At 45.9% G+C, this 21943-nt stretch overlaps 1 protein-coding gene across 1 annotated transcript in view; it reads right to left on the reverse strand.

The window, feature by feature from the left end:
* Positions 1-3381: 3381 nt before the first annotated feature.
* Positions 3382-21943, reverse strand: part of CRB2 (crumbs cell polarity complex component 2) — a 33552-nt gene continuing 14990 nt past the window's right edge. The window contains exons 7-13 of the mRNA XM_054393283.1: positions 12435-13382; positions 11099-11655; positions 9970-10135; positions 8481-9348; positions 6829-6945; positions 6107-6233; positions 3382-3609 (exon numbers count right to left, since the gene is read on the reverse strand). Of these exons, the coding sequence (XP_054249258.1) occupies positions 3382-3609; positions 6107-6233; positions 6829-6945; positions 8481-9348; positions 9970-10135; positions 11099-11655; positions 12435-13382 (3011 nt within the window). The remainder of the gene's footprint in view (positions 3610-6106; positions 6234-6828; positions 6946-8480; positions 9349-9969; positions 10136-11098; positions 11656-12434; positions 13383-21943) is intronic.

Genomic DNA, 21943 nt, shown 5'->3' on the forward strand with positions numbered 1-21943 from the left:
CTGGCAGCAACCAGGCAGTTAATCAGAGCTGAGTTTTCAGAGACCCAAAGCACATCCTAAGCTTGTTGCAGGTTTGTTATGAGTCACTATGGGATGAAGAAAACCACGCCTACCTTTGCAGTGAAGGCTACAGAGACAGCTCTTGACAGGATGCTCTGCCTCAGAGGCATGGACCAGCCCATTGCTGCCATCTGGGAACCTGGGGTCCTTTCTCACCAGGAGATAACCCTAGCATTAAGATAGGGACAGACTGGGACCAAGGGTGAATGTTTCTCCAGAGACACAGTGCCTGGGGCCTGCCCCTCAGCTCTGCTCTCCCAGAGAAGCGCTGCCTTGCTCAGTGTGCTGATTCTCCTGTTGCACAAATGCTGCTGAGCAAAACCACACTCACCTCTTTCCTGAGGTAAGGAGTTGACCAGTTCCACTGCAGCAAGGTGACAATCAGGTGACAGACTCTGCTCTGAGCATGTATTAGACCTTGCTACATAGCAGCTGGAAAACACACAGAGCAAGTCATTCCTATTAGAAGTAACAGCAGTGTTATTGCTAATAAATAAATAAAAGCCACAGCGAGCTCAGCAAGGTGAAGTTAGACCATGCTTTTCTCCACCAGTACCATGTCCAACCTCCTGCCAAACCACAGCCAGGGTGGGATCACCACTTGCTCTTTCACCGTTCCCTCAGTGTTAGCGACTCCACACACAACATTCTGTCTGGTCTTTCACGGGGTTAGGCTTTTCTGCTTGCTTAAATTTTCATTCTTCATCTTACACCAGCAGTTGCCTGAATGGAGAAGAGCTGATCTTAAGCAGACAGACCTGGTCAGTAGTTCTGCACTCCCCTTTGTGTAGAACTGCAGAAAACGTATAGCTACAGTAGAAAAAAAAATCCAGAAGCAAAAGAACAGTGTTTTCTTCCAGTGTGATTAGCTGTGGTGGGCAGTCACACCCTGCTTAACAGCAGCAGTTTGGAGAGTAAAAAACAGACACTTTTCTAAACTGTTTCTCATTGGCAGTGGCAGCAGTTACCCTGAAATGCCAATGATTTTAGATCTTACTGGGCCTGTGGTGCTGCATTTCTTTCCACAGGCTTTGCTGTGTTACACTAAGGAAGAGCTGGCACACTCAACACCTACAACAACACAGGAGATGTAAAGCCACAGAATAAAGACCTGGCTTAGGGCAGGTCTAGTGGAGAGTGAGAGCTGTGTCTCACTGCACCATCAGCCCTGGCTGCCTGTTAAAAGTTCCTTAGTTACATCACTTTGCGAAATGCTACTCTTCTCTACTGCCAAGCCCCCACACCCATCTGTGCTAAGAGGGGTGGGTCTGGAAGTACCTGCTGCCCTCCTCCCAAAGGCAAGTACCACATCAGCGAGTTCAAACACTGACTGCCTTGCTAAGGTGCCTTCTATGGCCATGCTTCTGGCCATGAGCCAGCCTGCACTCGGTGTAGCTGCCAGCAGCTGGGGGAAGGACATCTAGCTGCTCACATCAGTGTTGCTGCAAGGTCTGATCAAGAGAGGGATAGAGTTTTCTACATACAAACATCCTCCTTTCAGGGAAGTTAACATTGTAACTGGCAACTCAGTCTCAGAAAGGCACTTAAAATAGTCTTGTGGTTTTGTCTAGTCATAGAAAGAGATTTGGTACAAGTGTCTAACACAGCACAATGGTACTGTCTGGTAATGTGGTAGCTACCTCTGGCCTGCTGAAGGAAGGACAGCAGCAGTGCTAGGAAGGATCAGCCATTAGCCATCCCTGTCTTAGCTCTGCAGAGGAGGCACAGGGTGCATGGCTTTGACACAGCCACGTTATCCAATACCATGCTATGGTTCCTGTTAGGGAGCCCTGCCTCACTTCTCTGCTGTTCCTGCTGGCTGCAGCACAGGGACAGTTGCTGTGGGACTGAGGGTGAGGCAGAGGCAGTGAGGCTGAGCAGTGTTTGCTGGTGACAGTCCTGCAATGCTGGTGGGAGTGTGTACCCCCCCGTCTGCTACCTCCCCTCCACAGGCACCTCCAGACCCTCTTTTTTTCCTCCCAGATTTTACTCCTCTTGCTGCAGACCAATTTTATACAAATCTTCTCTGGAAAGAGCTGCAGTAACCAATCTTGTTCAAGCAGCTTAATCTTCTCCTCAAGGAAGAGCAGGCAGGTGCCTGTAGCTCATGAAGTAACTTAAAGCAGCACAGTCCTGAGAACACATCAAGACCTAAGATGGAGATGCTGCAGCAGTTCCATGATCGTTAAAGGATGACACAGCACCTGTTGGGTGACCCCAGTTCTTAGATCAGCCGCTCAGTTGGTGGCATCTTGATTACATTCCACATTTCCACTCGAGCCCCATCTTTTTCTTGGCGGCTTGGGCTGTAGGTTCCCTGAGTTGCTCTCCTCCTCTTCATGGCAAGTGCTGTGGCTGCAACAAGTGCAAGCAGAAGGGCAGCCCCTGCAGTCCCGACTGCTCCCACCACAGAGGAGTTGCTAAGATGTGCCCAGACTGGCTGCTGTGGTAGAACAGGGTGTTACTCAGAGCTTCTACCTGTACAGTGCTGCAGTTCACACCCCTCAGCCCAGTTCCCTGCACCACTCTCTGAGCTGGTTATTCTGCCCACCCTTTCACTGTCCCCTCCACGTCACACAATACAGAAGCAGTCCTGCTCACCTCTTCCCCTCTCACGCACACCCCAAGTTCAACATTTGGCAACAGGAACTGCCAATAGCTCCCGCACTGGCCCCCAAGCCCCCCCAGTTCTGACAGCACCTCTGCTGTGCAGTACCCAAGGGGACTGTCCAACAGATCACATCATAACCCTGACAGTTCCCAGCAACATAGTGGTGGGCACAGGGCAGGAGTCATGGCTGCTGTTGCTGTTGAAGGTTGCTTGTGAAACCCTCACTCACCTGAGCTGAAAAAGCTTTGAGTGCAGTTCAGTTGTTGATGAAAACAGAGCAGTATATACAAACCAGTCATAAATACCCTCTATACAATACTCCTCAAAGTATACATCAATTGTAGCTGTAATTAGTGCCTAATTTAACCCTGCCTTTTAAAGCAGATTTAACTACACCATTGCTGCCTAAAAGGGGGAATGGAGCCAGAGCAACTTCAAAGCAGGTGCACCTCAACAGCTCCTGTTGAGGCCAAGGCACAGGACAGTCCATGGGGCAGAAGGGAATAAAGAGGCTCACTCTGAGCCAGTGAGTGCAATGGACTCCATTAACTGCCACCAGCTGGAACAGGCTGCTTTGTACTTCTAAGTCCATGTCTTCATTACCATGCCTTAAGGAAACTGAGATAGGGTGGATCTGCTGCTGCAAGTGCTGGAAAAAAGATCAAGGTCAGAGTAGACCTTGCAGGTTCATCTCCTTGCCATGGTAGTGCCTATATTAACCGTTCTTCAGGTGGCACCTTTAGGACACTGTCCATCTCCAGCCGAGCTCCTGCCACTTCTTGCTGGCTCGGACTGTAGGTTCCCTCTGATTGGCGCCTCTTCCTTGCAGTGAGAATCATGAATATGAGCCCAATACTGAGCAGCAGCAAAGAGCCACAGGCTACAGGGACAGCTACTTCAATTAGTGGGGAGGGGAAGAGAGCACCTGGAGTCCCTTTCTGTAAAAGAAATTAATGGAGAAACAATGAAACTCCAGTGGTTACAATAACTTAACTTGAAGAACCCAAAGTGGTCAGACCAGAAAGAAAAAGATGTTGAGAAAAGCAAAGAAGTGCAGATCTGTGCCTGAATGGAAAAGGACAAGCAAGGAGCATGTACTGGGCTTGAGGGCACCTGCACAGGGAATGCTCATGTCCAGTCTTTAATCTCTCAGTGAAACATGTTCAGACTTACTTTTCAAAATGGACCATTTTTAACCCAAAGAACAGGCACTAACATGCTCTGACACTCAGTGACTGTTGAAGTTGATCTCAACAGGGCAGAGTTGCAAATAGAGATGGAACAGTTCAAACCATTACAGTAATTCATGCAGGGCCCATGGATGGAGTTACCACAAGAAGAGAAGAGCAGCTTTCCTGAGGTGTCACTAGGAAAGAGCTAAGCAGTGTTGCAAAAACATGAAAGTCAATGAGAAGTAATCTGAATTTTGAGTAACTAGAAAATTTCCCTGAACAGGGGAATGATACTAAAAAAAGTTCAGTGGTGCCTCCTATGGCAATGCAGAGAATTTCCTTAGCTATTGAGCTGTCCATCACAGCAAGATGATAGGCAGCCCTGTGATTCAGCACTTCCTAAGAGGTGTGCTAAGTTTCAGGATTAACAGTTAGCAAATCTCAAAGCCAGAGGAAAGCCCAGGATACAAACTAAGAACTGACACCCCTTGCAGGAACTTTATGAAGACCTTAGGGCAAAAGATTTAAAATCTTTTAAACAGGATGAATGGCAAGTGCTAAACCCTTTGAATTTGTAGCTCAAAACTTTTAAATTACAAAGGCACACCCTTCAGTGTCCACGTGACAGAAAAATGCTGTGGACAGACTTAAACACAATTTGCAGCAGGAAGAGGAGGAGGTTAAAAAGATCAGTACATAGATGCAAGATGGAGATGATTTAAGGGCCAGGTATTAATGAGAGAAATACAGCCAAATGAGTAGATTCTGTTGGAATTAAGGATGCTACAGAACACAACGAAGAACTAAGAACTTGTGGAGTTTTTATCATTAAAGAAAGCTTTAAAATTACAATAATAACTAGGAAACCTTTTTTATTCCTAGCAATAGTACCTGCCACCTTTCCCATAGGCCCAAAAGAATTCAAGGTTGGTTCTTTCCAATGTTTGCATGCCACAGAGGCTGTGCTCATGTCACAAAGCAACAGCACACAGAAGGAAGATTCCCAGAGCACATTTCAAAATGACTGAAGCTCAAGCTGACTCTGAGCCTGCCAAGACTGAAGTGATGTGCCAGGGGTTAGTTCTGGTTTGGCACAGCATGCAGGTTAGTCATGCAGTACTAACACTGCAGGAGTTCTTTGCAGTCCACCCCTCTCTGCCTTCCACAGCTCTTTAGTTGCTGCTGGTAGTGGGAGGGGGCAAGTACAGAAGAGCATCTCTCACATCCCATCACTTCTATAGCTGCCATTAACAGCAAGCCAGCCACGGCCACACTAGTCCTGCCCCCCACCACAAGCCCTCTCCTCAGAGGGAAAAGACGGTTCTGCAAGAAGTCATGGAGATGATGAAAATGAATCTACAAGAACTGTCCTGGGACAGAGGAGCCAGAGAGGCCTGAAGGAGCTATGCATGCAAATAGGCAATGTCAGGGTGACCCCATAGCACATGCATTACTGAGCTTTGAGTAACAGCAACAGCACCAAACCCTGCCTAGGCACAGCCTGTCCATGCAGTCTGGGTTAGTACATTCCTAGGTTACCAGAGAAGCCACTGCCCATGCAAGAGTTTCAGAGAAAACGCATATGTAAGACTGAACAGCTTCCACAGAGGCAGGAGGGCAGCCTCAAGGATCCATGCTTTGCTTAGGCATAACAGGAAAAGCCTCACAGAGCCTGCCCACCCAACAGGCCCAGATCAGCAGCAGCCTCAGCAGACAGAGTCCTACTTTTTCACTTGAATCACTTTTAGCCTGACTTAATCTGACTTCTCCAAACACATCCATTTATACCCAGATGAGCTTTGGAAAGGGAAGGTGCTTTGTAACACTCATCCAAGACAAAATGCCATCTGAAATGCCATTCTTCGGAAAACTAGGGGGCAGATAGCAGTAGTATCTCCTTTCTACATGTCTAGCCCAATAGTTTGATTATTGTCCATAGAGTCATAGCATCTAAGGAAAGTTGCGGACAGCCCTAGAAACCATATGGCAGCCTATGCAGATACTGAAAAGTATTTGCTGCTGGAGACTTACATGCAAGAGCACTGCAAAGACCAAAAATCCCACCTCAGGTTGCTTTGGTAGCAGCTGATTTCCTCAGTGCTCAGCAGTGTGCTGTAGCCAGGGCACACACAGAGGCTCTGCCACGTGCAGGCAGCCTCACTAACACCCCACTACCCACAGACCCTGCTGAGCCCACTGTTGCTGCTCCTCACAGGTCCAGAAGAGCAGGCAGGAGCTTCCCTGAGCAAAGGAAGGTGCTTACGTTAATGTCACAGCGCTCTCCGGTGTAGCTGGCACTGCACAAACACTCGTACTTGTTCTCAGAGCCCTGGCACGTGCCTCCGTTCTGGCAAGGGTTTGGGTCACACTTGTTTGTGTTGATTTGACAACTGGAAAGGAAAAGTGCATTAGAACGAAATGAAGCTATGTTCTTGCACTATAGAGCAGAAGATCATACAGCCTACAGAAGCCTCGTTTATCTGAAAAGTTCCTATTGCATCTTTTTCAGGTGCTTTCTCCAGGGTCCAACCACATGAAATTTTGACCCATTCATACCAATCCTCCTTTTGTTAATTCCATGTGACTGATGCCAGTTTGGGTCTCCAGCACAGTTAATGAGTTCCCATGAGGCACAAGAACCAAGTGGAAGTTGTGGAGTCTCTATCTCTGGAGACATTCAAAACCTGCCTCTATGTGTTCCTGTGTAACCTGCTCTAGGTGATCCCACTCTGGAAGGGCATTTGGACTGGATGACCTTTTGAGGTCCCTTCCAACCCCTAACGTTCTGTGATTCATGCTGCTAAAACTGGTACTGTCAGCAGAATCATACCAAGCCTGCCTCTGCCAAATACAAGCTAGACTACAGCTTTGGAGCAGTTATTTGAATGACAAAAAGGATGAAGTATTTGACCCTGCTCAGCTGTCCCACTCATGTAAGAATCGGAGCCCCAGCTCCTTCACAGGCCCCAGGAAAATAGCACTTACTTCCTTCCAGTGAATCCTGGCTTGCAGCTGCAGTTGGCTCCCCAGCTCTCAGTAACACACTTGCCCCCATTCAGGCAGGTGAAGTTCTTACCACACTGCTCAGGTGGGAATGGCCATCTGGGAAAAGCAAGAGACAGCTTAAAGCAGTTGGGTTTGGGAGAAGGTAAAAGGCTCAGTGGGCTGGTGAGGATTAAGCAGTCACTGGTATTCCAAGTGGAGACTCAGAAATCCATAACATCAGAGTGTTGCTTTGAAGATTCCCAGGGAACATGCAGGAGCTGCACAAGCACTGGGACTTTTTCTCACAGAGCTGCCTGTTCTGGCTGATGAAAATACAACCAGAGCCAAGCTACTGTTAACACTGAACTACAGCACAGCTGAGCCTCAAGAAGGGCAATGCAGGTAACTGTCTGCATCAGAATAAAGCATGGACAACAGGAAATTCCATCTGGGTAGAGCAGATAAATAGTTATGTGGCTGAGCTTCAGTTAGCTCAACGTTCATTTTGAACAGGCACAAGTAGGTGGAAACTGAAGTAACGTGTTGACTCCTACTTCCTTTACTGATATGAGACATACCTTTGTGACTAAAATACGCTGGAATTTTCCCAAATAACAAATGCTATAAATACAAAACCTTATCAAAAAGCCCAGCCCTCTTCCTGACTCCATACCAGCTTCCCACCAAATTGTACATGAGCTCCATGAAGGGATCACAAAATGTGCACTGCTAAGCAGTACAGGCAGTCAGGTGACAGGTAAAGAACTGGTTCTTCTCCCAGTACACATCTGATAAGAAGTGGCATACTCAAGTATATTTTTTTTAGCCAATACACAGAACCAAGGCCGTTACTTAGTTTGAGGAGCAATGTCACAAAATACAAACAAGCCCTTGGCTGAAGGAACACTGTTTATCAGTCTAGGAGTGCATCTGTACTTTTATCTAATGTTACAGGAAAATGCTTGTCAGCGTAAGGCTTGCTTTGGAAGAGCTGGCAGCAGTGGGCACCTTCATCAGCACCAGCAGGCTGAGTGTCACTTTAAAATTGGCTGTGTGCCACTAGTAGCAGAACCAACTGCCGTTAGGAACTCCTGCTACAGGTAATCTCTCCAATCTAGCCTCAAAGGTTTATCAAAACCAGCATACTAAGCAGAGATTAGATTATGGTACTGGGACCACAGTGTGCCCTAGATGCCACACTATCCCTCCAGGACATTAGTGCACCTGAAACTAGAACACAGCCTGCTCCACCCTGCGGAGCTGGAGGGGTTCTTTCACTTCATAAGGCCAGAGGGGTTTTTTTTTGTTAGTTCTGTCTTGTTTAGAATCACTACTGAAACATGCCAGAGGGAAGTAAAATTCTGGAGAAAAGGGATCTCTTGGGGAAGGAAGAGGAAAGTGACAACAGGCTACAGTGCCTGAACTTCAAATAGCTCTGAAATGTAGCATGGGGATAACCTACATAAAAAGGGTCCTTATTCTATATGAAGCTGAGCTCCTTTCAGTGGGGATTTGGACCTGGACAGCATCTTCCAATTCACAGCAGAATTTGGGTGCTTTACCCAGATACTTGCAATGAAAAATTTTCCCAAAGTCAAGTCCCATTTATGTGGGGGCTCCTCTGACCACCACAAACCATCCAGCACACTTACTCGCAGCGAGGTCCTGAAAACTGAGGCGGGCACTTGCAGGAGTAGCCATAAACCCCATCGACACAGGTAGCTCCGTTCCGGCACTGGTGCCGGATGCAGTCATCGACGTTGATGTCACACCTCTTGCCAATGAAGCCCCTGAAGCACTCACACTGAAAATCTGCCACTGCATCAACACAGTCCCCATGAACACATGGGTTGGACTGGCAGTCATCAATGTTGGACTCACAGAGCAGACCCCCCCAGCCAGCACTGCAGGCACAGCTGAAGGAATTGAACAAGTCCTTGCAGGTGCCAGCATGGAGGCATGGGCTGGAAGCACAAACATCAGCCCCGGAGCAGCCCAGCTGGATAGTCCTGCTGCTGGACTGCTGGAACTGTTCTGGCTGGGGATATGAGAGATGGGCAGTGAACGGCAGGTAGATCCCCCCTATGTTCACTTGTCCGAGGCAGCCTGTGAAATTTTCAGCTACAACTATCAGTGCATTGTTCTTTAGGAAGTCCAAGTTCCCAGCATTTCCCTGCAGAGTCATATTAACAGACCCATCCAACTGAAACAGCCATCTGGAAGACATTGCAGATGGCTCCTCCATAGACACAGAGATGGTGTGCCAGGCACCATCCGTGACCGACTTGGGACTCAGGAAGTTGACACCTTCAATGCTATTCCCACTCCTGATGTCAATCAGCAGGGAGGAGTTCTTAATGGCTATCTGGAGGGAATCCACTTCTTCCACAGCCCGAAGCAGAACAGCATCTTCATCCCTGGTCCTGAAATCTACGTGGAGGCTGCTCAGAGTCCTCGTCACTGACGCGTTGGTGGTAAATTCAACAGCAGTGTAACTATTAAACGTTGCATTAGCCAGACCTATAAATAAAGGGGTAGAGCATAAGGGATTTGAAAGACAATTGGTGTCATGTTTGAGGCAGACCAATGGCAAACTCCTGGCAGGTTCTTTCCCTTAAGAATCATGTAAGCTTAGCATGAGGAGGATTACAGGCCTAGCTTCTGCCATCCTTAAAGCTCTTCCTGTTTACAGTTGAACCTCTGATAATACCCAGCTCCTATGTAGCAATCTGTGTGTCTCTGAACTGCACAAAAATACAACAATTCCCCTTTTACTGCCACAAAAACTAGAATCAGGAAAGTAAGCTTCTGCAGCCAGTGCCAGAGATGGGAACATCCAACATCCTGAGTTCCAGGACACTTGCCAGCCACTAGACAACATGCCTTCCCCACTGGGGCATCGTTAGCTAGCTAGGTTTCCTTCATTCTCCATGGTTCTGTCTCAGGAGGAAACAACAAACCCATTCGCAATGCTTAATGGGGTTCTTCTTGGTGCACACTGCCTTCAAGAGCATGTACCTGGGCATCACTCCATTTTGCAGCATGTGTTTATATTTCATGCAACAGTGCTAACCAGTAGTGCTGCTACAGACAGTGAAGGTCAGGGATCTTACCAGCACATGAGCAGGGAGCAGTACTTACACACATATCCTGCTAGAACATCTATACAGGTAGTAGCTTCAGGACATGGGTCACTTTCACACCAGACTCTCTCCTCACAGAATTTCCCAGTGAAATTTGCTGGACAGCTGCAATGGAAATCATTCCAAGTGACAATGCATCTGCCCCCATTCTGACATGGTTCAGACTGAAAAACAAAATGGTAGACTTCAGGAGCAGTGTAATTCATCCTTGGATCTAAAAGAACCTAGTAGAAGGAAATGTGACAACCAAGATTGGCACGAACAGCACTTGAATCAAGAAAGGAGGGTAATTAAAACAGAGACTCCACAGCAGTGAAAGAAGCACAAGGGTCCTGTATGAGAAGTTCCTGCCCTTCCCTGTGTGCACTGCTGATCAACAGAAACTCCCCAAGCAGAGCTCCATCCCTTTGGAGAACACAGCACAAAGGCAAAGGTCAGAAGCAAATGAAACAAGCTGCAATGCTCCTGAAAACCTCACAAAGTTCTGTCGCTAGAAGGACACACCCAATTCCAGAGCTGGAACAACACTTTATAGCACCAGGAGCTTCAAGAAGGGCAAACTTCAGTAGTTCAGCCTAGAGAAAGATCCAGGGAGACTTTATTGTGGCCTTTCAGTACTTAAAGGGGCCTATGAGAAAGATGGGGACAGACATTTTAGCATGGCTGTTGTGACAGGATAAGGGGGATAGGTATAAAATAAAAGAGGGAGATTTAGACTGAAAAAAAAAAATTACAACGAAGGTGGTGAAACACTGACCAAGGTTGCCCAGAGAGGGACATTCCAGGTCAGTGTGGATGGGGCTCTGGGCAGCCTGCTCTAGGTGAAGATGTCCCTGCTGACTACAAAGGCTATTGGACCAGATGAGCATTAAAAGATCCCTTCCAACCCAAACCCTTCTAAAGTCAAGGACTATGGCCTCCCCAGTGTCACGTGTAGCATAAAGGAGAGATTTTCTCATCTAAGCGCACTCAGAGACTGTTCCTTGACTTGTTGTTGCTGAATCAAGGAATTCCTAAGGGAAGAAGTTGTTGTGCAATTGCAACAGAATGAAGGGAGAACTGTTCTGTAATCATAGAACTATAACAACTAACTGCATACATGCAGAGACAAACAAGAGACATTGTACCTTGCAGGTGTCATCAGAGATGCAACCCTTCAGAAGATTATCATTTAGAGTCCTGTTGAGTTCCTGTGGCCAACTGTCATTCTCCACTTGAAACAACTGTATGTGGTGGCTGTTCAGCTGGATGTCCTGCAAACAGCCTTTAAAATAGCCTCCCCACATATCAGTGCTGTCTGGGTTGGGATGCCCACCAATGTACACTTCATAACCAGCTAAAAGAGGTCTTGCCAGGAGCTGTCCTAACTCCATGTATGTGTCCGATTGGTGAGCACTAACAATTCCTCCTTGGAAAGAAAGAGATACCAAATGTCTTCTCCCATCCACCAAATTTTCTGGAAATGTCACAGCATCTGTAGACACCATCTCTATCTTCAGCTTGCCATTCTTCAAGTAGATGGTGAGGCAGGGGTGAGTTTCATTGCTGATCTGCAATAGCAAGCCATTAGGTTTCCTACTACGAATGAAAAAGGAGATGTTGAAGTCTGCACCAAGGCTGTCAGAAAGGGTGAAAGAGGCAAAGCTGGTGGAGTTCTCTAGGCCAAATGTTGCTGCTGGGCGCTCTGAAAGAAAAGGAACATACAACAGCTCAATGGCAAGGGGAATGCAGCTGACACAGGGACAAGCTGAACTGCAACTCCTTTCTACCCAACATTTTCAACATGCATCAGGGTAATTATACTCTCTTCCCATCCAGACCTGTGAAGTTAAGAAGTGAATGTGTCCTTGCTTTCTCTGGAGGACAGTAATTCGAGCACCCACACAATACAAGAGGGAAACAGGTCTAGGACAGTCCTTACCACCTACCAGATTTACTCAAGGACTTTAAAGCTACAAAGCTGCTTTTAAAATTTATGAATTTGGTAACAGCAGAACAACTTGCCATGCTTTGGGCTCAGGAGTAAAACAAAAACCAACAATATTAATATAAGCCTTGCAGGAACAGAAAAAAATGCTAATAAATGATTTGAACTCAAAATTGTCAAAGACCTTCCTTTAACAATGTATTTCATCTATAAAACAATGCACTCCTATTCATCCTCAACTTGGAAGCTCAACATCTCACAGCATAACAATTTCCCTCCTCCCCTGAATTTACACAGGCCTGACAAAAAGATGAAGCCAGAGCCTCTGGCTCATCAAGGAATGATATCTGCACCACAAAACTGACAGTCATTCCTGCAGGAGCAACTAACACAAAAGGGATCAATAAAAATTCTATTTACAGAATGTTTTGCTTCCACTTTTCCACTGATCAAGTACAAAATACAGCTTTCAGAGCTAGCATCCATGCTTATCTAGTGCCTTAGAAGCACCAAGTAATAGAGAAGGTGGCACTTACCGTATGTGCAAGCTGGGCCTCCATAAGGCCTGGAGCAGTCACACCTGAAGGTTGTCCAAAGGTCCACACAGAGCCCTCCATGAAAGCAGGGCTGGGAGAGGCACCACTCTGTCCGGTCACAACCCCGCTGCACAGGGGAGGACTCACCCACAGGTAGATCCTCTGGAAGCACAATTTCGGCATTGACCTGAAGGTCCTCCAGGCAGCCGACAAAGCCTTGCTGGCTCTGTGTGTTGTTTGCCATTGGCTCATCAGCACCTCCAACATACATGTTCAGGAAGGCAGGTGGGATCAAAGCAGTGCCACTGGGGACAGGAGAGCTCTGCAGGCAGACACCTGCATCACAAGACTCATGCCAGAGCTTTAACTTCACAGTGTCATGTAGAACAATTTCAACTTTATGCCACTGGCCATCATCAACTCTCAGCCCCTCCAGGAGCAGTGTGTACCCAACATCCTCCCTCTTCAGTCCTGCATGCAGAATGCCACCCAAGAGCTCCAGGAACAAGTACTCAGCTTCATGGCCTCGGTAAAGAAGGATAGCGCTGGGCAAGGTGGTTCGGAACCGGAGGGACACGCTGGCAAGCTGATCTCCTGCTACGTCCCTCCTGCTCTGATTGTTCACGGGCAGCTCAATGAGCAGATACCCTCTGGAAGCAAAGGAAAACGTTGTTGGTGTTGAGCATGTGGCATCATAGAAACCAGGCTGGCACTGGCACAGGTGGCCATGGCTCTCAGCTTGGTAGGTTGGGATGCACAAGGCCTCATTTTGGCAGTCATGCGTCTGGCACCCAGTGAGCTTGACAGAGCAGTTCTTCCCTCCCCAGATAATGCCATCCTGGCTAGGGGCACAGTGGCAGGTATAGTCAGCAATGCCATCCTCACAGACAGCTCCATTCTTGCAGGGGCCCTCCTCACACTCATTGATGTTAACAGCACACTCCACACCTGTGAAAGAGATTTAGAGAGGGGATCTCACTGCTGGGGACTGCGACTCCCTTCCCCAGAGAAAGCCTGCCAGGCACAGACTGCCCTCCCCAGCACTGCTGCTCTCTAAGCCATTCTCTTCAGGGAACCACCACAAGATCAAGAGCCTCCAGCAAGAAGCCCCACACTCGCCACAGAGTGGCCTACCACTGACAAAACAGCAAGAAAAACACTTTGGTCCTCCCCAGATGCTGCAAAGAAGATCCTCTTTATAGAGAAGCCTACACCATCTGCCAACTGTCCTCTCCCAGACAATCTCAAACACCACAGCACAGATAAAGACTTCATGCTTGTTTCATAATAGATTTGCTACTCAGAATAAGTCTATAGATCTGACCTGATCATGTTCCAGGCACCATTGTTGCAGACAGCATTAAAATGGGAAGTTACTGGAAAGCCTGTTAAGAAAATTCAAACTCCCATATGATTCTCCAGTTGTAAAATACTCATAAAACTCAGTTCCTTACCAAATAACAAACAAAACATGCTCCACAGGCACTTTTCCACACTTGCACTAAGCTGATTTCAGTACTGTCCAGTCCTGCAGGAGTGAATTGCATGAAAAGTACTGCACTGCAGCTTGTCTATCTCCTCCAGGCACATGGACCCCAGTAGGACTCAAGTAAATTACAAGACATTGGACTCAAATCTGGTTAATGAAAACCTGTCATTTTCCTGAGCATTTTCAGACACAGAAGAGCCCTTCTGAACCAGTTCACTTTAGCCCATAACATTGGTTTTCACTAATCTTCAGAGACAGTCACACAGATAAACCAAGCATGGATTATCCCAATCTAATAGCATTACACACTGAATCTAGCCAGCAAGCACAACGGGGACAGCAGAAAAAAAGAGAAGGAATTCACACACAAAGGAGGGGAATCAAAACACAAAAGATGTTTGGAAAGAAAAGCCACTAGACAGAATGTGCACGTCAAAGAGATTAGCTGCCTGAGGGAAAGAGATGAGGGATGAGATGGGGCATTAGAAGCACTGGAACTGGACTTGATGTGTGACTTTAAAAAAAACTACCCAACAAACAAGTTAGCAAAGATACAGGCTTCTGCTCATCAGCAGTGCCTCCCAGGCAGCCTCACACCCTAGCACCCTGCTGTCACTTTGCTCTTTCTAGCCCCAGTGTTTGGTTGCTGTTACCAGAGCTATCTCTGCAGATAGGCGAAGACTCAGCACCAGCTTCCAGCTCCAAAATGTCGGTTTGTGTCAGTGCAGAGACATAACATATATGGAGCTCTGAGAAGCACTGAAAGAGAAATGGCAGGCTTTGGTAATTTTGCATGTTCCAGCTATGCTAGAGCTGTTCCACAGGCAACATCACTTTGGATTCCACTAGGACATAGCTCTCTACTGATGTGAACTGGAAGAGAACTGCTGTGCAGTGCCTGTGGAAAAGCACTGAATTTGGCCAATAACATCTGCTTTGGAGAGCACCTCAGCCAATGGACAGATTCAGAGTTGATTCAGGAGAGCTTTTTTCTCCAGCTATTAACGCCAGGCTTGCTCAGCACACAGAACCTGGGATGTGATCTTACCTGCAGAGGAAGCAGCTAGGGTAGGATTAAGACTTCAGCACAAAGCTGTGGCCACACTTGAAGGAAATGTGTTGGAATAAATAGAGTATAATGGACATCTCTGGGCCTGGAGGGTCCCAGTCTGGATGAAGATGGGAAGACTTCAGCTGGAATTAAGAAAACTCAATACAGCAGTAGAACTGCATGGAATGGGTGTTCTGAGTTATCAGTGCATTGAAGGGCTGTCAAAACTGCAAGAGACAAGTTGTAGATTTAAGGGGAGAGGCTGCTGGATGGCAACAAAAAGATTTGGTATAGTCCCAAATCCTTGAGATGCTGCTCATTTCAGATCAGAGCTGTTGATGTGTACCAGAGCAAAAAGGAGAAGACAGTACTGGTTAGGATAACAAAGGGAGAGAAGCTGTGGAGTTTTGCATTTCTGAGAAGGCTGGGAGGCAGGGTGAGAGCCTCATTTCCCTGTATCACATTCCTGGCCAGGTCTCCTGCAGCCATCAGGCTCTCCCCATGGAGAAACAGGAACACCTGCCTGGGCTGTTTCTACCCCCTGGCTGACACCTGTGGTGTGAGAGCTTCACTCCAGGCAGCAAATTACTCCCTAGGGTGAGTACACAACCCTAGGCTGATGGCTAATTAAACACCAAGCATTCCCAGGGGATGCATCTGGTTTGATTTCTGAGCTTGCTTGTTTGAAATGGGTGAAAAGCAGCAGCTGACTCTTCAAGTCTTTACACACTGCTGTCTAATATTGAAGCATACAATCAGGCAAGGGTAACATTCAGCAGCAGAGAGAGGAGGGTAGCTCTTCCTAGAGGAACCAAAATCACAAGCAGCATCTTTGTGGCTCTCACTGTTCCTGCCAGCAAACAGCCAGTCTGCACAGGACTGAAGCAGGACAAGGAACACACCTCTAACCAACAACACCTTGCATCTTCCTGCCCTCCTAGAAGCCACTGCAGTGCCAGATTGAAATTTGGAGCGGACTTTAAAACAAAGTGGTAACAGAGGAGACGCTGCAAGAGTTCTAAAAACCTGGCTAACAACCAATTTTTCCTGGAAGCCCTTGTTGAACAGTTACCCAGTGCTACATCTCTAACTCCTTATATGCTGACAGTGATCGTACTTTTTCTTCTAGAGCCAGCTCTTGTCCTCTCTCCTCCTCCGTTATCACCAATAATTTTCGTCAACTGTGTTTAAACATCTCTGGCTTGTTAAACTCTTCAATTACACCAAAACAAGGCAGCAGAAGATTTCTGTTGCATATTTGCTTCCTAGATGATAATTTCAGGGCCTCTAACTTGGCTGCAAATGACAGTGTAAATGAAGAAGGCAACACCAGCAAAATAAAGGAATTTTTCCCTACTTAAAAAAAAATACGACTTTTGCTGTAGGCCATTACAGATTAACACAGAGAGGGAGATGACTCCATTTAACAAAAGAAGTTAGTCTTAGATAGTCTTCTCTGTTCCCTCCAGTTTCTTAGGTCAAATGTTTATTATTATTTGAACTATCAATAGTAGGAGCAGTGTTACCTGTTTGACTCATGACATCATTAGGAGACTTTAAAACGTTGAATGAGTTTCTTATCTAATTAGAAACTAACAAAGGCAAACCAGTGGAACTTGTTATCTGGAAATCGGACAAGTGTTATTTAAAAGGCTGCTATCTGGAGACAAGTATTTTCAAACATTCCAGTTAATTTAGCAGTGTTTAAACTAACAGTCCCAAACCAACAACCCCCAGGGGCTGGGTCAGAAACAGACAGAAGCCTCTGAGCATTAACAGCCTGCAGTATTTTCAAACACAAATCTATCCACTGCATTCTGAAGTGCTACCACTGTGGTGAGAATAGTCTTGTTCCACAGATCCAAGTGTTAGTAAAATCCATACAGCTCACTATTCCCTGGATGAAGGTCATGATGTACTGACTACTAGCAATAGGCATAGATTTATTTTATACAGTGTAAGAATCATAAACTTCAACAGATACTTAGTATATTAAAAAAATAAGCATGTATCAAGACAGATAGTCTAATTTAGCTCTCATGCACTACAAAAAAAAAAAAAAACAAAAAAAAAACAAAACACCTTGAAGGATAAGGTCTATTCATGGGCCCAATATTGAAACATGAGTTCAGTGGGGCTTCCCAACTTGCCCTTTCCTGCAAGACAGCTGAATTCCTAGCAACCTTTCCCTGGTGCATCCTAATTAGGGTTTGTATTATTATTATCAAAAGAAAAAAGAAAGGGAGGGAGAGAGAGGGGAGAGAGAGAATTAGCCTCAACAAACGGACCCCGAGACAATTATATTTGTACAATTACTGCCATTTCCATGGCAACACACTGCTTTGACCTCTCTCCCACTGTGCACTACTACTCAAGGAGACAGTGGGGGAGGAGATGTGGAAGGGCATGGGCCAGCAAAGGGTTTGTCCTCTGAGTTAAAACAAAAAGTACTACTCAATAATGGAGTTATAAATCATGAAAGGAAAAAGAGAAATTATTAAAAAAAAAAAAATCTGTAAAAAGCAAAACTAAGGTTTCACAGAACTACCAGGGAGACATCTGTATGTTTACTCAGGACAACTGAATACAAAGCAAGGACCCATGGCCTGGAACACCCCGGATTTGATTACCACACAAGAGCAGGGTAAAAGCGGAGCAGAGATGCCCAGGCAGCTTGCTGACAGCTCCGCATTCATCTTGCGGCAACAAGGAAATTCCTTGCCTGAAAGTTTCCAAAACAAAACTTTAGGTCTCTTCAAAACAAAAACATTCTTCCTTTCTACTCAGTTCTTGCTCTCTCATGCCTCCAGCTACCACGACTCACACAGCCAGCTCCCTGTTCCGGGCAGGCCCGCAAACATTCAGGACACACTGCAATTACTGTATAGATCTCATTACCTGCTAGCAGAAAAATTCCCTTCAGGAACACGCCAATCAGCACAGATTTCATGGCCGACTCCTTGTGGACATTTGTGACAGTAAAGGGAAAAAAAATGAGGGTGAATGGGGGGGAGGAATGACAAAAAAGGCTGGACTGAAACAGCACAACGTGTGTAAGCGCTCCCTGATGCCAGTCAGACAGAAAGGGATTGGAGATGAAACCAGCCAATATAGAAGAGACCTGCGCTGTGTGAGATCTAATCCAGCCCTGCTCTAAACCTCCCCAGCTGGCCTCTGTCAGCGCTGACATGAAGAATGTGTACTCACAGCTATCCTCGCCCAGTGCATTACAGTAATACCCTGCACTATCCACAGCATTATCTCCAGCAATCTCCTGCCCTAGCCACCTCCCAGGTAAACCTGCCAAATTCCACGAATAAGCCCAAAATATGGATTTTACTTTTTATAGGCTAAGCCAAAAAGCTGCATTTCCACCACTGTGTAATATCCAAGCCATATGAATAAAGAGAGTTGCAAATGTAGAGTGCAGCCTGCACCCTGCTGTGCATTCAATACCTTAATCAGGGACCAGCACTTCATGTGCCCTGTTCTGTGCAGTTAGGAGCACAAATATTTCCACTCTGCAATACCAACAAAGAAAAGTATCAAGTTTTAACTACTATGATCTGTTTCTCTGGAGTCAGACTGAACAGTAGGAAATTCCCTGCATTACAACTGACTGTCCTGGTTCAAATATGGGGCTGCAGAATCAAAACTGTTTTCCTTATTAGCAACCTTATAAAATTAGCTGTAGCAATCTCTTTTTCTCAGTGGTTCTTGGGTTGTTTTGTAATTTGTGTTTTTGTAATGTTGTAAGGAGCCCAGGGAAGGTTCCTCTTTGTGTGAAGAAATGTTGTGTGGGAGCTTCTCCACAAATTCAGAGTCTCTCTTACTATCAATGCCAGGTCCATGCAAACAAAAACTCCCCCAAGTCAGTCTGGAATCTGCATTAGCTGTATCACTTTAAGATATTAAAAGAAAGCATTCCAGCAACTCTTGTAGCTATTTTACTTTCATCATTTCACTCACTCCAAACATACCAGTCAGCTTTACAGATATTTTAAGTGGGAGGAATATGGCGTTTCTTTGGGGTCAAAACTTCTGTCACATCTGGATCCTATGCACACACAGACTATTTTTAAATACTACCTGTATTTGGCTAGTATGACCCTTCTGTTGTTGTTCAAGAGAAACCAAATGGGCAGCTTGTGCCCATTCAAGCTGCTGCTGCAACAATAAAGAGTAAAAACTGTGAAGACTGAACAACATTAAATCCCTCCAGAAGGGCCATGCAATGCAGAAGGGAAAATGGAAGGGAAGCGGAGGGGGTCATACAAGAGTCCCCTAGCTTGCTCCAGCTATATTTACCAAAAGGGATTCTGCTGAAGGGGCAACAGTCCTCTAATCTCTTTACTAGCTTAACCTGTTAGCTACCCTTCCTGCAGAGGCTGCATCTCTAAACCAAATCTGACATCAAGAAATACTTGCACAAAAAATTTTCAACCTGTGCACAGGCAGTCAGAAGGAAGAGGCATCTCACGTTTACTTCACAATCCAAAACCCAGGAATTTGAGTTGATTTGATCCAGGCTAGCATGCTGACACAGTTCTCATTTACAGCTGGCTACACAAAGGTATTAGACTTCTTTCAGGACAACTGACATTCTGGCTGAAGAGCGGTCAATAAGCACTCCAATTACACTGAGACACATTCACAGTCACAATCCCTCCCACACTTACCATCACATCACCTTCTGATTTCGCACCAAGGTAGAAGCATTCCTTGGCCACATACAAGAAAAGCTCAGAATTTTCCATGACCACAAGGTACCACTGCCAAGGGGTGTCTGCAGTTGAAATGATCATACTCTTCCCCTCACTTTCAGGCTGATCAGTGCCACAGCACTGTGGTTTAGGAAGCTGCCTTTCTAAAGGCAACTTTACAAGGAGAGGAAATATGAGAGGAAGCACTCAGGCCATTTAAGTCTTTAAAAAATGAAAGAGTTGAATGCCACTTAATCAATTGCATTCTTGAAGGTTAAAAGGTCCCATTCCAAATGAAGGTGCCTGTCTCTTTCTTGTCCTAAAGTATTGCCTACTACATGCATGATTGAGGGAAACCATTTCTATGAATAATTAATTAGTTTTGGAGGTTTTTTCATAAAATCCAGAATTTTTCTAATATGCCTTTTCTCTAGATTATTTCCAAGACCATGCAAGATTCGTTCTCCTTCTTACTTCATTCAGTACCCAAGAAATCTTTTGATTCGTAATTCCTACATCCTCTCAGGGTACCTCCTCTACTAAGCACAAAGTAACACACTGAACAGACTCTTCAGGACCTATCCCATAGGTATCTCAGGAATGGGGCACTGCTTTTGCAACAGATACGTTTCAGAGAGAGCTGGTTCATCTCCCTGCACTGCTATAGCCCAAGCCAGCACTGAGGCAGTTCATTTGCAAAGGCAGAATTTCTCCTGACTCACATTGTTATTCCAACACTCCCCAAATTCCTAAGACTGAAGAAAATTAAATCTCCAGAAAGAAACCCCTCCTGCCCCAGGGGCTACTTCTTCATCAGAGTAGCAAGTTCACTTTAATCAGCAGAGGCAGCTAAAACCCAAATTCACGGCAGATCTAAGCTGCCACAGAAATGTGTTTTGAACAGAAACGTTATGGGAAGCTTCACAAAGTTGTTCTGTGATCCTAATATGAAGTAATAAGCTGTTTACCCAGCATGACTGTACTGGGATTAATTGACAAAGGAGAGGAGATTAATTGCTATTATTTCCCTGTCAGCTTCACTCCTCCGCACGCACTCACTGATCTCAGACTGCTCCCAGTCTTTCACTGTGTTAATGTGTCAGAACTACCTCAGCTAAGACAAAGTCCTTCACCAAAAGCTATATCCAGAAGAGCAACCTGCTTTAATCCCCATCAAGTACTAATGAACCCAAAACTGATGCAACAGAACGAACTCTAGCACTCCTTTGTCCATCATCCCGTGTTTCTGTCAGCTTTTCTGCCCATGAGCATGCTAAGATTTGGAAAGGATTAAACAGATCTGCAGTTCGGTGAGGCACGATGAAATTCTGAACTCTGTGCGGATGCTGGGGCACTGAAGGCGGAAAAGGGAACAGGGCACATACATGCCTGGGAATTCTGACAAGGAGGATAAACTTCAAACTCTTTGGACAAGATTTTGCCTCACAAGTACAGCATTGTAACTACTCAGGAAAACAGTGATAAAGAGCTTAGATAAAAGCCTGTTTTCAAAGATCTCACCTACAAAAGCAATTTCTTCTTGGCCTAGCCTAAATTAGGAATCCAAAACAAACATGATAGGCCCCACAAAGGCTTCAGCCCGGTTCCAGAAGGTGTTAACTAGGAGCTGATTTGACATTCTGGGAATGAAAGCACATGTATAATGAGTCTGTCTTCCCAGGAAAGGGCTGGGCAGAATTACACCACCATAGCTCAACTACTACAACCACAGAAGGTAAAAAGAAAACTTTCCCATGCAATAACGGCCTAAGACATTCTCTGGAATGCTGCTACTTGCTGTTGCATGAAGTTTAAGCGACAAGGTTTTCTTCTGCTGTCAAGTCTTTCTTTCTTCCCACGAGATGGCAGCCTAGTAACACTGCGGAAAGATTACATCCACCGCAGAGACACACAAAGACACGGCTGGGGACCACCTTTCTTACAAACTACTACCCAGTGTTAAATTCCCCACAACAGAGAGTACACATGGAATTTACACATGCAGAAGGCCGAAAGCGAATACTTAGAACTAAGATGAGCGTCAGTTAGCAGTGTACCTTCCCTAAAAGAGTTGACCCACGATATTCACTGTTCCCTAATTTCTCAGCTAGGAAACTGAGATCCACAAGGGTCAAGCAGGGCATTTTTGTAAGAATCCAGACTCTCCATTCCCCTGTAAACAGAGAAGGCTTCATTTGCTCACATCACAAAGACCTTTTGACCTCCCCTAACATAGCAGATTACTGCCTTCAGCCAAAAACCACTG

The sequence above is a fragment of the Indicator indicator genome, chromosome 28 (assembly GCF_027791375.1).
Source record: "Indicator indicator isolate 239-I01 chromosome 28, UM_Iind_1.1, whole genome shotgun sequence".
Lineage (NCBI taxonomy): Eukaryota > Metazoa > Chordata > Aves > Piciformes > Indicatoridae > Indicator > Indicator indicator.